Source organism: Strongylocentrotus purpuratus, unplaced genomic scaffold (genome assembly GCF_000002235.5).
Source record: "Strongylocentrotus purpuratus isolate Spur 01 unplaced genomic scaffold, Spur_5.0 spur5_contig_837, whole genome shotgun sequence".
Taxonomy (NCBI): Eukaryota; Metazoa; Echinodermata; class Echinoidea; order Camarodonta; family Strongylocentrotidae; genus Strongylocentrotus; species Strongylocentrotus purpuratus.
Window position 1 is genome coordinate 481,879 of NW_022145543.1, and position 20,826 is coordinate 502,704.

A 20,826-nucleotide genomic window follows, 5' to 3' on the forward strand; every position below is an offset into this window, starting at 1 on the left:
AATGAACACTTAAAAGAGTCAATTTAGTGAATATTACTTCAAGATGATATAAGTGATTATTAATCAATTACGCATGCAAATGAGCTTCAATTAAAATATACATCCGCTCGTTTCCATGGACGGCTGTACACAATAACTCAGTGGAGAAAAGTTAAGCCGGTACCGGTGATCAACGAACAAACTAATCAAAATGGCAGCTTCCATGGGTCGAGAGTTGTTGCCTATTCATGGTTTCAAAGATGACATACTGAAATCCATCCAAGATTCTAGAGCTTTAGTCATAATAGGAGAAACTGGAAGTGGCAAAACTACACAACTTCCTCAATTTTTATATGAAGCTGGTAAGTTTTAGTGATATTATTGAACATGAATCATTTTTTAGTTTTATGTCATTGTCCCATACGCTATGATTGATGTAGCTGTAGTAATTTCACTAGACTATATTTTTACCACTCCAGCAAAGCATAGAGAGTCATAGACCGAAAGCTTCAGTCTCTATAATCGTCGGTTGTTCCACTGAGACTACGTCTGGCTCCACTAGACCTCCGGTTATAGAGACAGAACGATCGCCTATGCCAGCCTATGTTGAACTTATTCCGCTAGATATTAGCCGCTAGGCCCCTCCCACAAACTTGCCACGGCCGTATTGTTATGCCCCCAAAATCCCCCAAAATGTCATTTTACCTCGTTCATTTCCAATTTTAAATTAGGTCTAGGCTATAATACATCGGTTCCACTTACTAACTTCATTGATATAATCCGTTTAATGGTCCCTTTTAAGGAAATTATCGGTCAAAATCGACATCCATGTTGAAAATCTTGCAAGCCGTGTTTAACTCTCGCTGCCGTCAATCTCATCCCTTCTAGTCTACGCCGAAGGCAAAATGATTATGAAGGAAAAACTGTGCGCCATCTACACGTTCGTAATGGCGTTATCACAGTTTTTCCTTCATAATCATTTTGCCTTCGGCGTAGACTAGAAAGGATGAGATTGACGGCAGCGAGAGTTTAACACGGCTTGCAAGATTTTCAACATGGATGTCGATTTTGACCGATAATTTCCTTAAAAGGGACCATTAAACGGATTATATCAATGAAGTTAGTAAGTGGAACCGATGTATTATAGCCTAGACCTAATTTAAAATTGGAAATGAACGAGGTAAAATGACATTTTGGGGGATTTTGGGGGCATAACAATACGGCCGTGGCAAGTTTGTGGGAGGGGCCTAGCGGCTAAAATCTAGCGGAATAAGTTCAACATAGGCTGGCATAGGCGATCGTTCTGTCTCTATAACCGGAGGTCTAGTGGAGCCAGACGTAGTCTCAGTGGAACAACCGACGATTATAGAGACTGAAGCTTTCGGTCTAAGAGAGTCAATGCTAATGCGTATTGATTTTTACAGGGTGTCCCTGAAAAAAGGGAAACATAAGTTTAATATTATACTTCATGAGGTAGACTAATCCCTGAAGCAGCTTTTCCAAGCTATATCTTACTCAAAAGTCCCAAATTATATTTTCATTATTGTATTTTTCATTCAAAAACTTGACATATGAATCTGAAGTGATGGCAAGAAAAGAGAGAAAAAGACTAAATTTGTTTAGCCTATTTTGCCTAAAAAAAAGTAAAATCTAAATTCCTAAAATAATGGCTCAGTAAACTTTTAATAGCAACAAGTTAAAGGCTAATGCCAGTGTAGGCTGTAACGCCTTTAATGGAGTTATCAATGCTTGCCCTTGGGCTTGGTAATGCCTAGGTTATTTTTATTTTACTTCTTTATACTCTAGCTGTCATTGTCAATCTTCGTAAAAATGGCACTTTCATTTTGTTAAGGTTTCCACAAGCATGGGATGATCGGGGTGACTCAGCCAAGGCGTGTGGCAGCCACGTCTGTTGCATCAAGGGTTGCTGATGAGATGAGATGCAACGTTGGAGGCAAGGTTGGATACCAAGTCCGTTTTGATGACTGTACATCAGATGGTAGGACAAAAGTTTACAGAGAGAGTAATTCCTATGTAGTCTGATTAGGATCTTTTTCATTAAAGAAATTATTATTATTATCAATATTATTATCGTTCTTGTTGTTGTTATTTTTATTATTATAACTATTATTAGTAGGATTCTTGTTCAGTTGTTCCTATTATTCTCTTTCTTCATCTTCTTCTTCTTCTCCTCCTTTTTTTTAAAATTGCTTTTCTTTTTCACATTTTTGTTCTTCACTTTCGTCTTGCTGTTGTTGTTCTTCTTTTTCATCTTCTTGTTCTTTTTCTTATTCTTCTTGTCCATGTTCTTGTTCTTCTTTTTCTTCTTCTCCTCCTCCTCCTCCTCTTCTTCATCTTCATATTATATCATTGTTATTATTATTATTATCATTATTATTATTATTATCATTATAAATCTTTTCTTTTATAATATTAGCTGTAAAGTATGTAGTCAGATTAGGATCTTTTTCAATAAAGAAATTATTATTATCAATGTTAGTTATTATTATTCTTGTTGTTGTTATTCTTATTATCATAACTATCATTAGTAGGATTCTTGTTCTTATTCTTCTTTTTCTTCATCTTCTTCTTCTCCTCCTTCTTTTTTTAATTGCTTTTCTTCTTCAAGTTTTTGTTCTTCAATTTTGTCTTGCTGTTGTTGTTGTTGTTTTTCTTCTTATTCATGTTGTTTTTGTTCTTCTTGTCTGTGTTCTTGTTTTTCTTGTTCTTTTTTTTCTTCTTCTCCTCATCTCCTCCTCCTCTTCTTCTTCGTATTATTATTATATCATTATTATTATTATTATCATTATAAACATTTTCTTTCATACTATTAGCTGTTAAGTCTAAGTTGGTTGGCAATATGTCCTGAACCTTCTGAAGTTTTAATTAGCAGGGCTGCCAGGGCAGTAGCCTACTCTGCATGTTGCTAACTTAGGAAAGGCATGGTAGCGCATGCTAGATTGTGACCCTGAAGCTTTCCACAGATAGAGCCATAACTGATTAACTGCATGCACTCCAAGCTCGACATGTTCTTCAGGAAGAATGGCTATTTGTATACATCCTTTTGGGCATAAGGGATTTTAATGAGTGGATATTGAATAGTGTTACCTTCTCTTATTCAAAATGGCCAGAGACTATTAGAAATGCTTACATGTATGTAATGATTGATGATTGCTGTGTGAAACTTAAATGGTGATCCTTTCTCCACCTTTTAGAGACGGCAATCAAGTACATGACAGATGGGTGTCTCCTGAGGGAGTTCCTCCGAGACAGGGAGCTCAGTCAATACAGTGTCATTGTTCTGGATGAGGCACATGAAAGGAGTTTAGATACAGTAAGATTTCTTTTCTGTTAAATTCCCATACAGATACTCAGACTTGTTTATCTGTAGGCCAACTTTGTATTCTACAGTTCAATGTATATACTTTGTTATCTTCATTATTCATATTTGAAATTCTATGTTTGAAGTCCTAAAATCATGTATATGATTGAAATTAAGGTTATTCAGTATGCATATTTGCAGTGCCTGCTACTAATTAGGTTTAAAATTCTTGACTGTATTGAATATATACTTCCTTGTCATATATAGCATGCTCATTATATAGTTAATGATTTTCTTGAAATTTTAAGTCTATTGAGAAATGGACCCAGTTAAACCACTCACGTTCTCATTCTTCTTACCAGTTCATTGAGACCATGATATATAGTTGTCTGAGAAACTCTTCAATATATATGTTCATTTAAGAAAAAAATCCTCAATGTTAGTAACATTTTTTAAATTGGATATTGATCATTCATAGCCTTCCTATATTTGCATTTTTATTCCATCTGAAAGCCTTTAAAGCCTATCAGCACTAGTTTGGCCAGGAGGGATTAGACTTCCCTGCTTGGTCACTGACAGGTGGTTATCTCATCAAATCAGCTCTCAATTAACATAAGAAAAAGGGGATCGGGGGACAAATGGTCACCACCTAGGCATTGTTAGCTACATAGAGGGCGCAAGTAGCTACAAGTAGTGCAGTGGGGCTTTAATACATTCTGTTGTCATGCTAAAAATTTGATCTGTAATTTATCAATCATTTTTTGTTATCACCTTTGTACCGTGCATGCAGGACATCTTGTTTGGCCTTGTGAAGCAACTCTTTCTCTCTGATAAGGAACTGAAATCTTCCAAACGGCAACACCGCCTCAAGGTGGTGGTGATGTCAGCCACCCTGGATCAGGGCAAGTTCTCTGACTTCTTGGGCGGTTGTCCCATATTTGAGATCCCCGGAAGGTTGCACCCTGTAAAGGATATATACTGCAGTCTGATCGAGGAGAAGGATATGGGCAAGAACATCACAGTCAACTATGTATCTAAAGTGAGTGACTGATTTGAAATAGGGTGGAGTTGTTGAGGTCATCTCGTGGGGAGGAGTTGGTAATCATAAAACACATTGTATATTGTCTTACTATCAGGAAAAAATGAAAATTGTAAAAAGTATTACGAGTAATAGAATTTATTTTCATCCCTGTATAATATTCCAGAAGAAACATGCAGTAGTACCTTAATTTTTGTCATTCCTAGTTATTGTCATATTTACTCTTACACTACAATTTTGAAATTTGTTATCCAATGTACAAATAAAAAATAAAAATCAATTTAAATCAATTTAAATCAATAAAATTTGAATTGAATTTGTAATGTTCTTAGTATTAGAGCACATTCTTGTGCGAGGGTACATCGTCTTACCTTCCATAGGTCCTGCATTTGTCCTGCTTTATGTCCTATAAGGGTTGGGGTTAGGTTTCTGAAAAATGTGATTGAGGACCAATGGGAAATAGGGCTATGGGCAAGGCTTTTTTTCCCCATTGTAATCTATACTATCACCATTATGTATTTTACACTTTTGTCTACATTGGAAATTATCTGGCAACAAATCTTCATAGGGGAGGCGGGGGGGGGGGGGGGGGGGGGGGGGGGGGGGTGTAACAAAAGCATGATTCTTAAGTTTTATGTAAAGCAAAGCATTAAAAACAAACCTATTGTTCTATTATGTCCATGAAATGCGCTCAGAAAACAAAGAATGAATGAGGTGAAATTGAATTTTATGAAAAAAGAAGTGATCTTTATCCCTGAAACTTTGCCATAGTGTGTTTTAAAGCAGTTTGTTGAATTATTATTTTTGCACAATTCAATCACAGAACATCTGCAAATTGAAATATTCATATCTCAAAGTTGTAAATAATGCATGTGTTGAAGACTGATTTTTTTTAAATTATATGTGACATCGTGAAACTTTGACAGTGTACATGTATAACACTAAATCATCCATGTTTTTGTTGTTTTAACCTATTTTGGATTCAACATTTATTTACGTTTCTAATCACTTACATTTTGATACCCAGGTTGTAGACACAGTGATGGAGATCCACTTGGAACAGAAGCAGGGAGACATTTTGGTCTTTCTTACTGGCCAGGCCGAGATTGAACAGTGCTGCGACAAGCTGTTCCAGAAGTCAGAGCGGGTCGACTATCGTCATGATGTCAGAGACCGTTCTGTCAAGGCCTTGATGGTACTCCCTGTTTATGGATCCATGCCAACTGGTATGTGGCGATGACAATTTTTTATTGTTGTTCACAACCACTTTTTCTAAATTTGCTGTAGTAAATACAAGATTGTCTTGTGACAATTTAAAAACTATATATTTTTGTTTTGGCATGTACAACAATACCATAAATTAATGTTTTTTTCCTGAGTAGCTTCTCTCTTTAATTGGGCACTAAAAATTTATTGTGGATATCATATATTATTAATATATTATTAGACAAAAAGTTACTTGTCAGATTTGTAAACATGAATGTAGAGGTGTCGTGGATCACATGGTTTGCGGTTGGAGTCCTGCCACAATGTCCTTTGGCAAGACGTTAATCTACATTTGCCACTCTCAACCCAGGTGAAATAAATGGGTACCCGGCCAGTGGGAAGAAATTCCTTGACTGGTTTAGCACCTTATAATGACAGCAGGGTAATAAATATGATACCTTGTGTATCAAGCACAGTAGAGTATATTCTTATAGGAGCTGCGCTATATAAATGGACCTATTAAAGCCTGTAAATTAAAGGCGTAAATATTCTAAAAAAAGGCATTGTTGGCTGTATAGAGGGCGCAAGTGCCTATAAGTAGTGCAGTGGGGCTTTAATATCTTTGATAGAAGGTGTGAAAGCCAATTTTCCTAAGTATTCTCCTATTTTATTCTATCTTTAGAATTACAGCAGAGGATATTTGCTCCTGCTGAGGCTGGAGTTAGGAAATGTGTTGTAGCTACCAACATCGCTGGGACATCTCTCACCATCGATGGTATCATGTACGTATTTGATTAAAGGCATCATTTAACAATGTTAATTCTGAGATTCATGGCCCTACGTGTTATCAGTGTCTGTGATATGGTATAATATTGAAGCCCTAACAAAATTGCGCTTCAAAATGATCATAAAGTGCCTCAAAAAAGTAAGAAATCTTTGAGTGACCAGTTCTGCCATACTCATTCTTCCCAATAGACTGTAGTGTTATGAAAACCGTTTGGAAAACAAATTTTTAAATTTTGATTTTCAATCATAAATATCTTGATAATCAGACAGGCGATCGGCTTATAAAAGTCATGGGGTTTCTGTCTTACCTAAAGGTTTATAATTATCATAGCAGTATGAGCTAAATCCAGGATTTTGTTTGAGAATCTGACACAAAGTTACCCAATCCCTTTAATTGATGACGATTGATGATGATGACGTTTTGTTTTGCCATGACTTTTTACAGTTGTACATCCTGGACACATTTTCTTGATTTTTTCAATTATATTTATTTGACATGACTGCTTAGAAAGCAAGTACATGCTTATACAGTAGGCTTGCGGATGCACCATGTGAGAGAGAGGGAGGATTGATCTGCAAGCCTATTGTATATCTACATCACCATGCAAGCTGATACTTACAAGCAACATCTAAGTACATGCTTGTAGATAAGCAGCCAAGAGACCTTTGGCATTAATATCCAATTGACTTGGCTAATTGAGTATTACTGTTAATGCCTTATCAAAGGACACTTACTAGCACATCGACTTCGTTTTGAACACTGGAACTTCTGGTTATAAGACCACTGCTCTACCACTTAGCCATTATGTCTCTTTAAGTCAATCTGTTTATCTGAATCCATTTTCTTTTTTAGATATGTTGTTGACAGTGGTTTTGTGAAGCAGATGTCATATAATCATCGGACAGGACTTGACGCTCTGCAAGTTGTTCCTATTTCAAGGTGAGATTCAAAACCAATGTTTATTTGTGTGATTGTTTGTTTTAGTTTTTGAGTTTTTGAAGCTCAACTTTTGTTTATTATCAAGGAGACATGTAGTTTTAAGTCCTATGTGAGAATTTTTGATAATGAGAATCAATGCTGTACTAAAGGGTGCTAGCCCATCAACTTGGTTCCGAAACCATGATGCACATTTACTATAATGCTTATTGTACAAGGACAGTACTGATTGTCATATTACAGTTATGATAATCAAGAGAAGAATATATGCTCATCATGAGAGATCTACTTCATTGTATTGTATAAAACAATATCAAATTACAAATTTGTTTGAATAACATGTACTACATTATAATTTGTATTCCTATCTCTTACTGGAATTTTAGAAATCTATAATAAAGATCATCTAGTAGGAAAGAGTTACAAGACTCTGAAAAGAAATTTATTTGGGCATTAATGCAGTCACAGTGGTGTCTAGCTGTGTGAACTGAGGCGTACTGTAAAACCATAAACCTTCACATGCATGATATTTTCATGAGGGAGGAGTCCAGATTCACAAAATATAAATGCTATAAAAGTATTTAGTTATACAGTGGATTGAATGCCAGCACAATAATGTATATTGAACAAGCAAATTGACTCATACTAATGCATGCACTCAAATGCTCATCCAAATTTAACTGATTAGATATGGTCAAGAGATTTGATTTAATCAAACCCTCAAATAAATCAACATCTGGCAATAATCGCCATAACAGGTGTCTAATCAGAGATCTGACAGCTTCTTTCTGGTGCTGCAGAAAGTTGTTAAACATGGCACGAACATTTCAGGCCACTGAAAAGGCTGTCGGCTCTAATTCGCAAGACTTTCTGGTTTCATGATATAACCTTTTGTGGTTAAAATTTTATTTATCCTTAGAGCTGAAGCCATACAGAGAGCAGGGAGAGCTGGACGTACCGCACCAGGCAGATGTTACAGAATCTACAGCAAGTAAGATTAAATATTCATGGCAGTTTTGAGTACTGTAGATAAGACACTAAATGTTGGTGTTGTATTGATGGAAAATGAAAAGCTTCGTCAATTATGAAATGTTGATAAAGTTGCCTCAGGTCAAATTTATAGAAAAATGATTTCTTGGTAACGAGACCGAGGAAAGAATGATTCATTATCAATTTGAAAGGTGTCAAGGGACAAATTTAAAACATTTAAAGAGAAAGCAGACATCATAGTTAAGAGCACTTGAAGTTTATTCGGTATGAAGTAGAAAAATATATGTTCATGATTTAAGTTGGTCAAAGATCGCTGCGCTAATCACAGGTCTATCATCCTGCCTCCTCAGATTGAGAATCATGTGTACTGTCTAATAATAAAGACCACAAGACACCACTTGAATTTGAACATTAGATGTTCTGTTTCTAGCGGTAGCTACTGAACTATTACATCGCCTCCTTTAAGCCCCACTGCACTACTTGCGCCCTCTATATAGCAAACAATGCCTAATTGGTACCTGTTGGTCCCCCATAATCCTCTTTTTCTTATGTTAATTGAGAGCTGATTTGATGAGATAACCACCTGTCAGTGACCACGCTGGGAGGTCTAATCCATTCTGGCCAAACTAGTGCAGACAGGCTTTAACATAATACATGTATAATACTTCTACAGAGGTTTCTATGAGAACTGTATGACCGAAGACATGATACCAGAGGTACAGAGAAGCAGTCTGACCAATGTGGTGCTCAACCTCAAGTGTATGGGAATACACAATATTCTCAAGTGAGTAGACATTCCTAATAGTCATTATTTATGCTGATGATGATGAAGATGATGATGATGATGATGATGATGATGATGATGATGATGAAGGTGATGATGAAGATGATGATGATGATGAAGATGATGATGATGATGATGATGAAGGTGATGATGAAGATGATGATGATGATGATGATGATGATGATGGTGGTGGTGATGATGATGATGATGATGATGATGATGATGAAGATGATGATGATGATGATGATGATGATGAAGGTGATGATGAAGATGATGATGATGATGATGATGATGATGATGGTGGTGGTGATGATGATGATGATGATGATGATGATGAAGATGATGATGATGAAGGTGATGATGAAGATGATGATGATGATGAAGATGATGATGATAATGATGATAATGATGATGACGGTGATTATAGTCATGATGATGATGACGATAATAATGATGTTTGTGATAGTGATGATAACGATAGTGGTAATGATAAAAAGTATGCTGATTATATAATTAATGACGATAATGAGGATAAAGGCAAAAATAGTCATTTTTTACTGAATTGCCTTAAAACCAATCAACAAAAAAAGGGGGGGGGAGGAGGATGATAAGGAGGAGGAAAAGGGAAAAGGAGGATATAGGATGGTAATGACAGTAATGATGATGCACATTTATAACAGAACTATAATGCAACAACTGATACACACTTTGTAGTTTGTATCATTACAAGCATAGGTTTGTAGATCGTTTTGAAAAATGATTCTTACAGAAGGTTTGGTGTGATATTTTTCAGGTTCCCCTTTGTAGATCAGCCTGAAGAGAGAATGCTTCTTGAAGCTCTACGCCAACTTCACTATTATGGTGCTATTGACAAGTAAGTTTATACATTTTTCAACAATAAAGTCAACATTGCCTGATGTGGTAAAACTGGTAACATAATATGATATGATGCTATACTCTGAAAGACTGAGCTTACTGAGCTTAATACATATCCTTGCGTTTTATGTCAAATGTGCTAAACTTTTTGTGTATATAGAGAAAAGTTGTATATACAATCAGAAATGCAATATCTTAATTATTTGTTGTCTGTCTATGAATGAACAATATACAGAAAATGTGAATAATATACACATATCGATATGTATTTAGATAACTATCAATGTGTCAACTATAAATAATGTATTGCTCATTACAAAAAAATAAGAACAAATTCTCTTCATTTTGCTTTGGACTTTATGAAAAGAAAACGTAACCAATGTGAGGAATCGGTTAGTGAAGTCCCCTGTCTGTAACTGGCTAGGGCTGTAATGTATTTAGGAATTTATTGAGGAAGATTCGTGTAGCTATACCAAAATTATGCTTGATATATTTGATTTATAGTAATAACATATACATTGAATACTGCAAGTGCATGATATATTGAATGAACAAAATGATGTGTAAATCATAGAATATGTGATGACAATTAACAATACTGTTCCCAGTATAATAATCAGTATTTTCCCTCCTTCTTCTCCTTATTTAACTGTGAATTGTAGAAAAGGGAATATCACCAGTCTTGGTCATCTGTTAGTGGAGTACCCCTTCCTCTGTCTCTGGCTAGGGCTGTGATCTATTCAGGAGCACTAGGTTGTTCTGAAGCCGTGTTGCCTATTGCTTCCATGCTATCTGTGGAGAATGTCTTCATTAGACCTGGTGAGAGAATGTGAGGCATAGATAGGTAGAAATACTAAACGATATAGATATGAATAAGATTTTGGGGGAGAGTTGTAATACACGTAAACAGTATTCTGTTAATCTTGTTATTTTTCTATGGTCTTCCAATCCTCTCTCCCTTTAATCTTGACCGATCCCCCCCCCCCCCCATTCACTCCCGTCTCTCCATCCACATTCTCTGCACCCCACGTCCTCTTTCACTCAGTTGTGTTGTAAATGCAAGAAATTCCAGTATAACTCCTGCAATAATGGGGTCGAATAGTCAAAATCTCCCAATGATCTCTAATCTTGATCCCCACTCATTTATTTCTCTTTTTTTAATTTTCTCATTTTCTCAGTCATTTGTTTCTTGTTTTTAGACTAAGTTATTAATACTCTCTATGTAAATTATTAGGTTTTTTTTTTCTTCTAATTATATGTATACTTAACAGTTTTCAATCATTTGCTTCTTATGTTTTGTATTTTATATTGTATATTATAGTGAAATAAATGAAACTTGAATCTATATCCTTCTTGTGACAAATAAATCTCACAATCATGAAATCTTTACTCTCTCGCTCTGTCAGCATTCTCATTGTACAAAATGGATTTTGTGTAACTTACATAACTAAAGGTGTTATGATTAGATTGTACCATGACTGTAATTGTCTATGATTATGATTATTTCTGTTTTGTAAACTGATTCGTAAACTTTTGCCCAGTGAATTTTTTTTTCTGAAATGCTTAATTTCATTTTTTAATTTCAATTTTCAGGGGGTGATACCGATAAGCAGGCCGAAGCAAACAAAGCACATCAGAAGCTAGCCGATAAGGGAGGAGGCTCTAATGATTTCACTACTCTGTTAGCCATCTTTCAAAAGTGCAGTGAAAGGTATTATAGTATTTCTCTTTCTCTTTACTACTTTTTACAGTCCTAAACAATTACAGAAAATTCCCAAATAAAAATTTAAAAAAAAATGAAAAGTGGAATGGGAATACTAATAGGTTATGAGCTATGCATGCATGTATTTATTTTTCATCATAAATATATTATTTCTTTAGACAATACTACATGAAGCATGCAATATGTTATTACAGTCAAACCTGCTTTAGTGACCACCTGTCTACAACAAGCACATGTTTTGTTTCCCTTGAAAATGGTTTCTCATCGAAACATGTACTAAAGAAACCTGTTTAAAAAGACCACTTTTTGTGTATCCCTTGGGCAGTTGCTGTAGACAGGTTTGACTGTATATATAAGCCTACTGAAAAATGAAGAAAAAAAAAACTTTCTGAGGCATCATCTATATATTTTTTTTCTTTTGTCAGTGACTTTGAGGTTAGTCCTCCTATCTGCTCAAAGTAAAATGGCATTCGTGACTCACCACCTTTTCCTTTTTGTCATGTGACTTGTTGTGTTTTTAACAGTGACTCTCCGTCAAGATGGTGCAAGAAGCATAGCATACATTGGAGAGGGGTCAAGACGGCTATGAGTGTACACAAACAGCTTGAGACCATCCTGGAACAACAGATGAAGGTCAGTGCGGCTCATTTTTGAAGAATGATAAACAGGTTTTGGAGGGTTTTTTTTCATTCAAAATTGCCCATTTTCCCATTATGATATTACACTTATAGAAGTTTGGGTCTATGAGGAATTATTGGGAATATTATGTCCTTTGAGAAGAAAAAAGAAAGAAAATATGCATATTCCACTGAGAAAAGGTTAGAAATTCATAGATTTTCAATGAGTAATTTTTGTGTGAAACGGATAAGAGACTGAGTTCTAAATGTATGCAATCAAATATAACGACTGCGTTGGGAATAGGAAATTCCCATATCATTAATGATCTTAATCTTCACAAAATTATAACACAATTATTTTTATGATTTTTCTGGAACTTTCTTTAATATGTTTCTCTGATAGTCTGTTTCTACCCAAGCCAACTTTTATGCAGGTTTAGTCTTCTTCGATTGCTTACAAATATTTCCTTTTCAATGGCTCAACTACAGTACAATAACATTTTTTCCTATTGTTTTATACAGAATTATTCAGCTTTTGTTAATATGATTATAACATACTCCACTGTCTTTCATCTTCTTTTTTTCTTTTGCAGAATCCTGATTTTCCAGAGGAGCATGACTCTGGTTCGACCAGCGATTGTCTGAGGAGAGCCCTCTGTGCCGGGTTCTTTGGTAAGGTGGCTCGGAAGGCTACGACGGGGCATGGCTATCGCACCATGGAAGGCCATAGCATAGGGGTCTTCCTTCACCCTTCATCTTGTGTAAGTAATGTAGTAGTGGTGGTTATTTTACCTGAATGCTAAGAAAGCATAAATGCTTGTTAGTAAGCAACCAGAGGACCGACGGCTTAAGGTCCTCTCTAAGAGACCTGGTTATGATGTTTAATGCCTTACCAAAGGACAGTAAGGATGCCTGTGAGGATTTCATGGAATGGGTTACGACTAAAAAATGTTCATGTTTTTAAATTTGATTTCAGTGTTGAGACTGAGAGAGAGAGATACTTTCTTCTGGGCGTTGTGTACTATAATCCTAATTATTTATTAATTTGTCGTCATTAAGTGTGAAAACTTTGGAGAAGGTTTTACAAATCTTCCCTTGTAGTCTAGAAGACCACAATTCATCTCTAGAAAAGAGTTTCATCACAAAAAAAATCATCATTGTAATTGTTACAAAAAAATGTATCGTATGTAGTCTTTAAAGTTGTGTCTCATCACAAAGAATCATCGTTGTACTGAATTGTTACAAAAAAAAATGTGTCATATGTAGTCACTTTAAAGGTAAATATATGTCACTTCACAAGCAGAATCACAGAAAATCAAACCACCCAGAATGAATTGGGGTCTTTGGCTGTCTTTACTTTCAAGTTGCTTGGGATAGAAGTAATTTTTCTTGAATTAATCTCTGTATTAGTTGTAAGTGTATCATATGCAGTCATTTTATGTAATAAATGTTTCACCTGCTCATTTGAACAAATATTTAATCACACATTTTTTGCTTTACAAGCAGAATCACTGAAAATCAAACCACCCAGGATGAATTGGGGTCTTTGGTTGTCTTCACTTTCAAGTTGCTTGGGATAGAAGTAATTTATCTTGAATTAATCTCTGTATTATAGTATGCATAAAATTGAGGCATACCTGTATTCATCCAAATTATTAATGTACATGTATGTTTTTATTCTAGTTGTTTGGAAGAGACGAGGAACTGGACTGGGTGATCTACAATGAGGTCATGCTTACATCTAAAGTCTTCATGAGGACAGTCTGCCCGGTATGGAACCATTCTTTTAAAGTGTACAATCACCAAAAAGTATTTGTTTGTATGAGGAGTAGTTCCATGTCACAATACAGTGCATATAAAACAAAATGTAGACCCAACTTTGGTAGTTTTAAAAATACATAATTAATGTGGCCATGAAATCTATTTCATGGCAAAGAGTAACTCTTGTTCACTCTACTGATACCCTAGTATCAACCATAGTCATGCTTGAAGCAGCAAGAAATGTGCTCATGACGCCTCACCCCAAATTGACAATCTTTGTTTCATTTCACTTGAAATATAATATTCTACCTAATAAAAGAAATACAACATTATGTCAATGATGTGGAGAGAGTGGTAATTTTAGGCCCTTATACCAGCTCAATCTATAAAATTCACATGAGTTTGCACAATTAACCATAAAGAATACCTTTGAATTATTGTGTTCTGTGGAGAAAATGTAGATATTGTCATGACACCTATGAATACATACATATACAAAGTATTTTTGAGAAATGGAATATTCATACCAATATAGGTCCTAGTGACCACTTAATTCACAACAATTTGTATAAATTAGCATAGCCAACCATGAAGGAAAGTAGTTTTTAAGGTTTCTGTGGAGAAGTATAAATCCATATGCATTTTTGAGAGTTGAAATCTGAATGCCCCTGTAATTCTATCAAAATGCAAAATATTTGCAGAGATTAGCATTTTTAAAGATGGTAGCCATTTACCAATTTCGTAGCTTCTTCTCTATGTGCCATATCCTGAGACGTTGGCGACCATGGAGTGCCACAACTCTCTGTCCCTATTCTATGAAGTAATTCATTCTCCCCGAGATCAGTTCCACATTCAGAAATCCCAATCCTGTTTTGTTAACAGATTTGAGTACAGCGTGGCTTTTCATTCAAACTCACTTCTTTCATATCTACAGTAGATTGCATACTGATACTATTTATAGAAAAGCCAATCAATCGTGTAGTGAGAGGGCGGGGTAATAAGCGCAAGAGGAATGTAAATTTTGTTAAAGGGATTGGGTATCTTTGCCTCAGATTCTAAACGAAATCCTGGATTTAGCTTATGCTGCAATCATAATTATAAACCTTTGGGTCAGTCAGGAATTCCATGACTTTTATAAGCCGATGCCTGTCAGATTATCACTGGAAATCAAAATTTAAAAAAGCTGTTTTCCAACTGTTTTTATAACACTAAAGTCTATAAGTCTATAAGGAAAATGAGTACCGGTATGGTAAAACCAGTCACTCAAAGATTTTTACTTTTTTGAGGCACTTCATAATCATTTTGAAGCACAATTTTTTTAGGGCTTTAATATTACACCATATCACAGACACTGATAACACGTAGGGCCATGCACCCAGATTTAACATTGTTAAACGATGCCTTTAACAGATTTGACTACAGTGTGTGCTTGGCAATACATTCAAACTCACTTCTTTCATATCTTCAGTAGCTCGCATACTGATACTGTATAAAGAAATCCAATCAATCTTGTAACATTATGCTCTCGAGATGATTTTATTGATGGTCAACTTCTAGTACTTCAATACTGCACAACATCTCTAACTGTTCAGTCCAATTAATTTCACTTTATTCAACTATATGGAATTAAATATATAAAATATTTTATATGAAATAAGATTACTAAATAAATGGTAAAGGTAAAGCCCTTAGGGACTCCATACCGGGCCTTAGAATAAAGAGAATTATAATCATTAAACAAAGTATAGTTACGTTGATCAAGTAAATAACTGTGAAACCATTCCCACACTGCATCCCTTGGTAGGATGAAATGATATTAAAGTATTTTGTGGTCTATAAGGTTGATTGCTTTTGATAAATCTAGAGATATACCAAATGAGTGGTTATAACAGACTGTTAATATTATTCAATAGTGTGTTAATCAAATCAATAAATGCATGTTCACATGAATGTCCTGCCATACTGACAGTTAATTAATATCTTGTTTTTATCCTAAAAAGAAGTGCCTTTGAACCCATGCCCTTCGTAAAAGATATCTCCAGTCAAGTACTCCAACTACTTTATTGCCATATCAGTTCAAAGGCTTTATCCCATTTTACTGATTTCTTTCTGTGACAGGTGAAATATGAATGGATTAAGAACCTTCTGCCCAGACTTCATGAGCTAGATGCGTATGCTTTGAGCGGCTGTCTGGCGCCATCTATTGACAAGACTGAAACCGAAGATTCCGACGACAGGGAGGGGAAGAAAGAAAGCGGGAGTAGCGAGAAGAAAAAGAAGCATAAAGGTAATCCTGTCTTAATTATTTTTGAGCTATGTTCTCAAGGAAGAAAAATATTTCATGTACTGTTTTGACCTCACTGTGTTCATATTGTGAGATTTATATATCTTGCCTATTTCTTCCAATCGCTTGCTCTCTCCCTCTCCCTCCCTCCCTCCAAATCTCTTTCTCTCTTGCTCTTTCTGTTGCTTCCACACTTTTTTGCTCTGTATGTCTCTATCTTATATTCTCATTCTCTGCCTCCCCCCTCTCTCTCTCTCTCTCTCTCTCTCTCTCTCTTTTCTCTCACTCTCTCTTTTTATCCCTCTCTCTCCCTCTCCCTCTCCTCCCCATTCTCTCTCTCTCTCTCTCTCTCTCTTGCTCTTTGCCTCACCCTCTCTGTCTCTCTATGGCTCTTTCTGTTTTCCTTTCTCTTTCAGTCCTCCTGTAACACAATGGCAAGTGTTAATTCCCTTAACATCATGGTGCTATAAGCTTATGCTTTTTTCTCCACCATTCACATTTATCTTATTATTACTGGGGGTAACTTGAGCTATTGACGTCCCTACCCTCTGTATCCAAGCCTGAGGCCTTTAGTAGTTGAGACGTCAATCTCCTTCTTGACAGCAATGTTGATGATTTCAGAGATAGAATATTTGATGATGCGTACAAGTATTTCTATCTCTTCCCTTCTAGCTTATTTCTGTTGATTGCAATGTCAGTTAGTATACTACAAGAACAAAGCTGCCAACGATCCCTGTTTTAGAGGAATAAGTCTTATCTTGTGGCTTTCAAACTAATCTTACCCATCTTACGAACCCTAGATTCCGCTCTTTTTCTTAAGTATCAGATTCACTGTATACCATTCGCCTTGAGGCCGTCCTAATACTTACTTTGAAAGGGTTGGGCAGGTATGCATCAATATTTGATGAGGTGAACGGTATCTCTATCCCCCTATGACGTGTGGATTCATTCCTGTTGATTGTTCTGCTGCTCAGTATACTCCAGCCCAATCGTATCCTGCATTCAATGGCACCGGTACCCAACCACAGTGTGTGTTCCCAAGCGGGGTCACCTCACAATGTCTTATTCAGGATTTCTCAGTAGTTTTCAGTGGATTTGGATATATTTCAGCCAGGGGCAGAAGTCCTCTCCCAATTCAATTGTAGTGATTTAGACTATGCACCTCACATCCTAAAAGCATCATCTTCATCTCTCTGATAATTTACTTTTCATATGCATAATGTCATTGGTATTTATGCATCGTTGTTCTGTAAACATTAATATTATTATTGTTCTTGTCATTATAATCAACTTTGTTGCAATATATTGGTCTCATATTCATTATCATCATCAGTGTTATTATTTACATTTTAAAGGTAAAGGCCAGTAATGGAAACGCCCCAATTTCAAAAAATGAAATGGAAGCTCTTATTACCAATCATGTGAAAGAATGTTTTGACTAATACATGATGATAAAAATTTTGCCTGGAAACTGCCTACTAATTGATATATTTGGTTAATTAATTTATCTATTGGCGTGTAAGAGATAAACACATGTGTCGCGCACGTGTGCATAGTCCCATATACATCTTTCTGTGAACAATGCTTTTAACTTTACAAAGACTGGGCCAAATTTCTTATCATTTTGATGATCCCAGAACCTTGCAGTACACACCAATACTTGTATGCTAGATGATCAACCTTTTCTGATAGATTCCACAACGTTTCTTTCACAACGCAATCGCATGACCATAACTGGTCTTTATCTTTAATCATTATCATTTTTCACTCAGCACCTTTTTTTTTAACAGAATGTTATATTTGAAGTTTTCTGTTATCAGAGTTATCTAAGAATTGATGAACTACATGAGTGCTCATGGACAATAAAATTTATTGCCATTATGTAGATCATGCTTTAACTGTGATATGACCCATTGGCAAATATTTAATTTTCTTTGAGAACAATTGTTGGGGCCCTTCGGGGCCAATCCCGAGTTATCACAGACTTTGTAAGCAACAGATAAATGTGTTTCAGTGCCCCATTTTCACCAAACCCAAGATTAAGATCTGCATCTGTGTTTTTATGTATTCATATTATCATAACCTATTACCAGAAATTTTTTGTAATATATTTCAGAGCAATAACGATATTCATAGATATAATACCAGGACTTCAGCAGACACTCGTGTAATATATGGTCATTCTTCATTTTCAAATAGTATCTTTTTATGCCAAGGACCCACTATTTGGAACAAACTACCCCCTAAACTTAAACAGTGTGCATCTTTAAACAGTTTTAAGCATCATTTAAAACTTCACCTGATACAGCAAATTTGAATTTGACAAACGCAATTTTTATGTGTGTAATTACCATTGTAGTATTGTATTTTCTTTGTCCCCTTTTTGTTTGTTTGTTTGTTTGTTTGTTTTTTTTTGTACATTTTTAGGATCATCTACTTATAAGTTTTTGTAACTTTTTTGATGATCCAACCACTTCGTAATTTCCTTAAGTGTATTTTCCATTTTAGTGGTTTATCTATGTTTGCAAAAAAGTATTGTATTCTTTGCCTTTGTATGTTTTATGAAAGTGGTGAATAAATTCAATTCATCTGATGTGGTTTAATTTGTTCTGATTACAGACCCCTCTGTGGACGAGTCCGCCAAAGTGATCCGCAGGAATAATGACACTTCTGTTTCTGACGCAAGACAGAGGTACTTGGAGAGAAAGAGTGCTAAGCTAAAACCTTGACATGTTTAACCCACACATTTTTGTAACTTTAATTTATTATATTGATAATGTGGAATATTTAGGTAGAGAGGGAGGGGGAATGGGCACTGATTTGGAAAGCTCAAAACAGATTTGTACATTTAAGTATGCATTGACATACATGTATCTACTACTCTAAGCTTGTCAGGTTTTATTGATAGTTGCCTGACATAGCAGTAATCTATGTCTTCACAGGATAGAATTTGGCCATGCAGGACATGACATTTATACAACGCCCTGAATATTATAGGCGTAGAACTTACTTGTACCATCTTGTGTGTATGCATGTGTGTGTGTGTGTGTGTGTATGTTTTTGTGCTTCTTTACTGTGTACAAACATGGTCCAATAAGATATTGATCTTAATATATGTTAATTTGTGGGTGTATAGTCGTTCTTGAAGTAGGCAAGAAGAAAAGCCATCCTTTTCTGAGGATTTTTTTTCTTCTTCTACAATACTCTTCCACAATTAGGCAAAAAAGAGTGAAATGCTCCCAGATTATTTTTCACCTTAGGGCCAGAACTCAACCTTAATCTCTTTCATCCGGAAATAAGTTAAGAGAGATAAGCAAATAGTATGAGCAAGGAGCCTTGTCGGATTGATAAAGACTTTATGTTGAGCTTCATGGCAGATGTTTGTGATTTCTAGCAAGTATGTATTTGTTTACATTATACGCCCAAACAACCTATCTGTATCATGAACTGCAAGTATTCAAAAGAACATAAAGCCATTTCTCTCGAAATGCAGTCAAAAGAATTTTTTTTTAATACATTTTTGCCCCACCACTGGTGTAACAATCCTGGATCTGAAACAGTAATGTGTTATTAACCATTTGTTCATTTTTGTTTTACTTGTTTCTAATACATGTACTGTATATTATCTGTAATAAAGAAAAGAATGATGCCTATAATGCTTTGTTCCTGCCAAAGTAGATTTTATTATTTTTATTTTAACATAATCACAACAATCCATACATAAACATATTTAAACAGAGTAAACAACAACATTCTGAATTTCACTATAAAGAGGCACATGTGCATACAGCCACTCAATAATCTTATGTACAGTTTTAGACAACAGCCCAATTGATCCAAGGTCTGGCCCAGAGACCAACAATTGTAGGATTGGTTCACTGGGGGGGGGGGGGGTTCATTTGTTCATGCAGCTAGCAATTCACGATACCAATAAATTCAGTCTCTCAACCAAGGTCGAACCATTATTAAACAGAGTAAACTTTGGTCCTGGTGGGCCTTTCATAGCTCTTGAGGCACACAGATGGCAAACATAAAATGAGTAAAAAGGTAGAAAGAAAGAAAGAAATGGCAGAGGAAAAAAGTGAGTGTCAGTGAAAAGAATACAATAGAACCCTCTCACCTTCTCATATACTGACTCACAGAGTAAAAAGGTAGACAAATGCCCCCACCCCCTTAGCAATGATGCTAAATGCCCCCTCAATTATGTATGGAAAAAAATGTAATATCTTTGTTTACCTTTCTGTTGGAAATGAAATAAATATGAATATGAATATGAAATATGAATATCTAAATTCAGCTATGCCGGTGGATTGGTGGATCTTTGGTCAAATGGGGTGACCCCACCCCCCCCCCCCCACGCCCAATTCAAACCTCATTTAGCATGATTCAATATACAATTGTTGGTTTAGTAAGTTGTGCTTTACAAGTGAGTGATTATGACAATGGTTGCATTAGAAATACACATATTACTTTCAAATATCAATTAGATACAGTCACTTAATTACCATTTAAATCAAAAAAT

General features: G+C 35.5%; 1 protein-coding gene across 1 annotated transcript; it reads left to right on the forward strand.

Annotated features, from left to right (window-relative positions):
* Positions 1 to 142: 142 nt before the first annotated feature.
* LOC115918662 (probable ATP-dependent RNA helicase DHX40) lies at positions 143 to 20,343 on the forward strand. Its single transcript, XM_030986245.1, is given in 18 exon segments — positions 143 to 341; positions 1,832 to 1,978; positions 3,195 to 3,313; positions 4,092 to 4,340; positions 5,368 to 5,566; positions 6,229 to 6,328; positions 7,186 to 7,272; positions 8,189 to 8,260; positions 8,933 to 9,043; positions 9,837 to 9,917; positions 10,582 to 10,619; positions 10,622 to 10,738; positions 11,513 to 11,630; positions 12,167 to 12,275; positions 12,853 to 13,020; positions 13,943 to 14,029; positions 16,139 to 16,307; positions 18,924 to 20,343. Coding segments are annotated over 18 exon segments (2,232 nt in total). The 5' UTR covers positions 143 to 190; the 3' UTR covers positions 19,034 to 20,343.
* Positions 20,344 to 20,826: the final 483 nt, after the last annotated feature.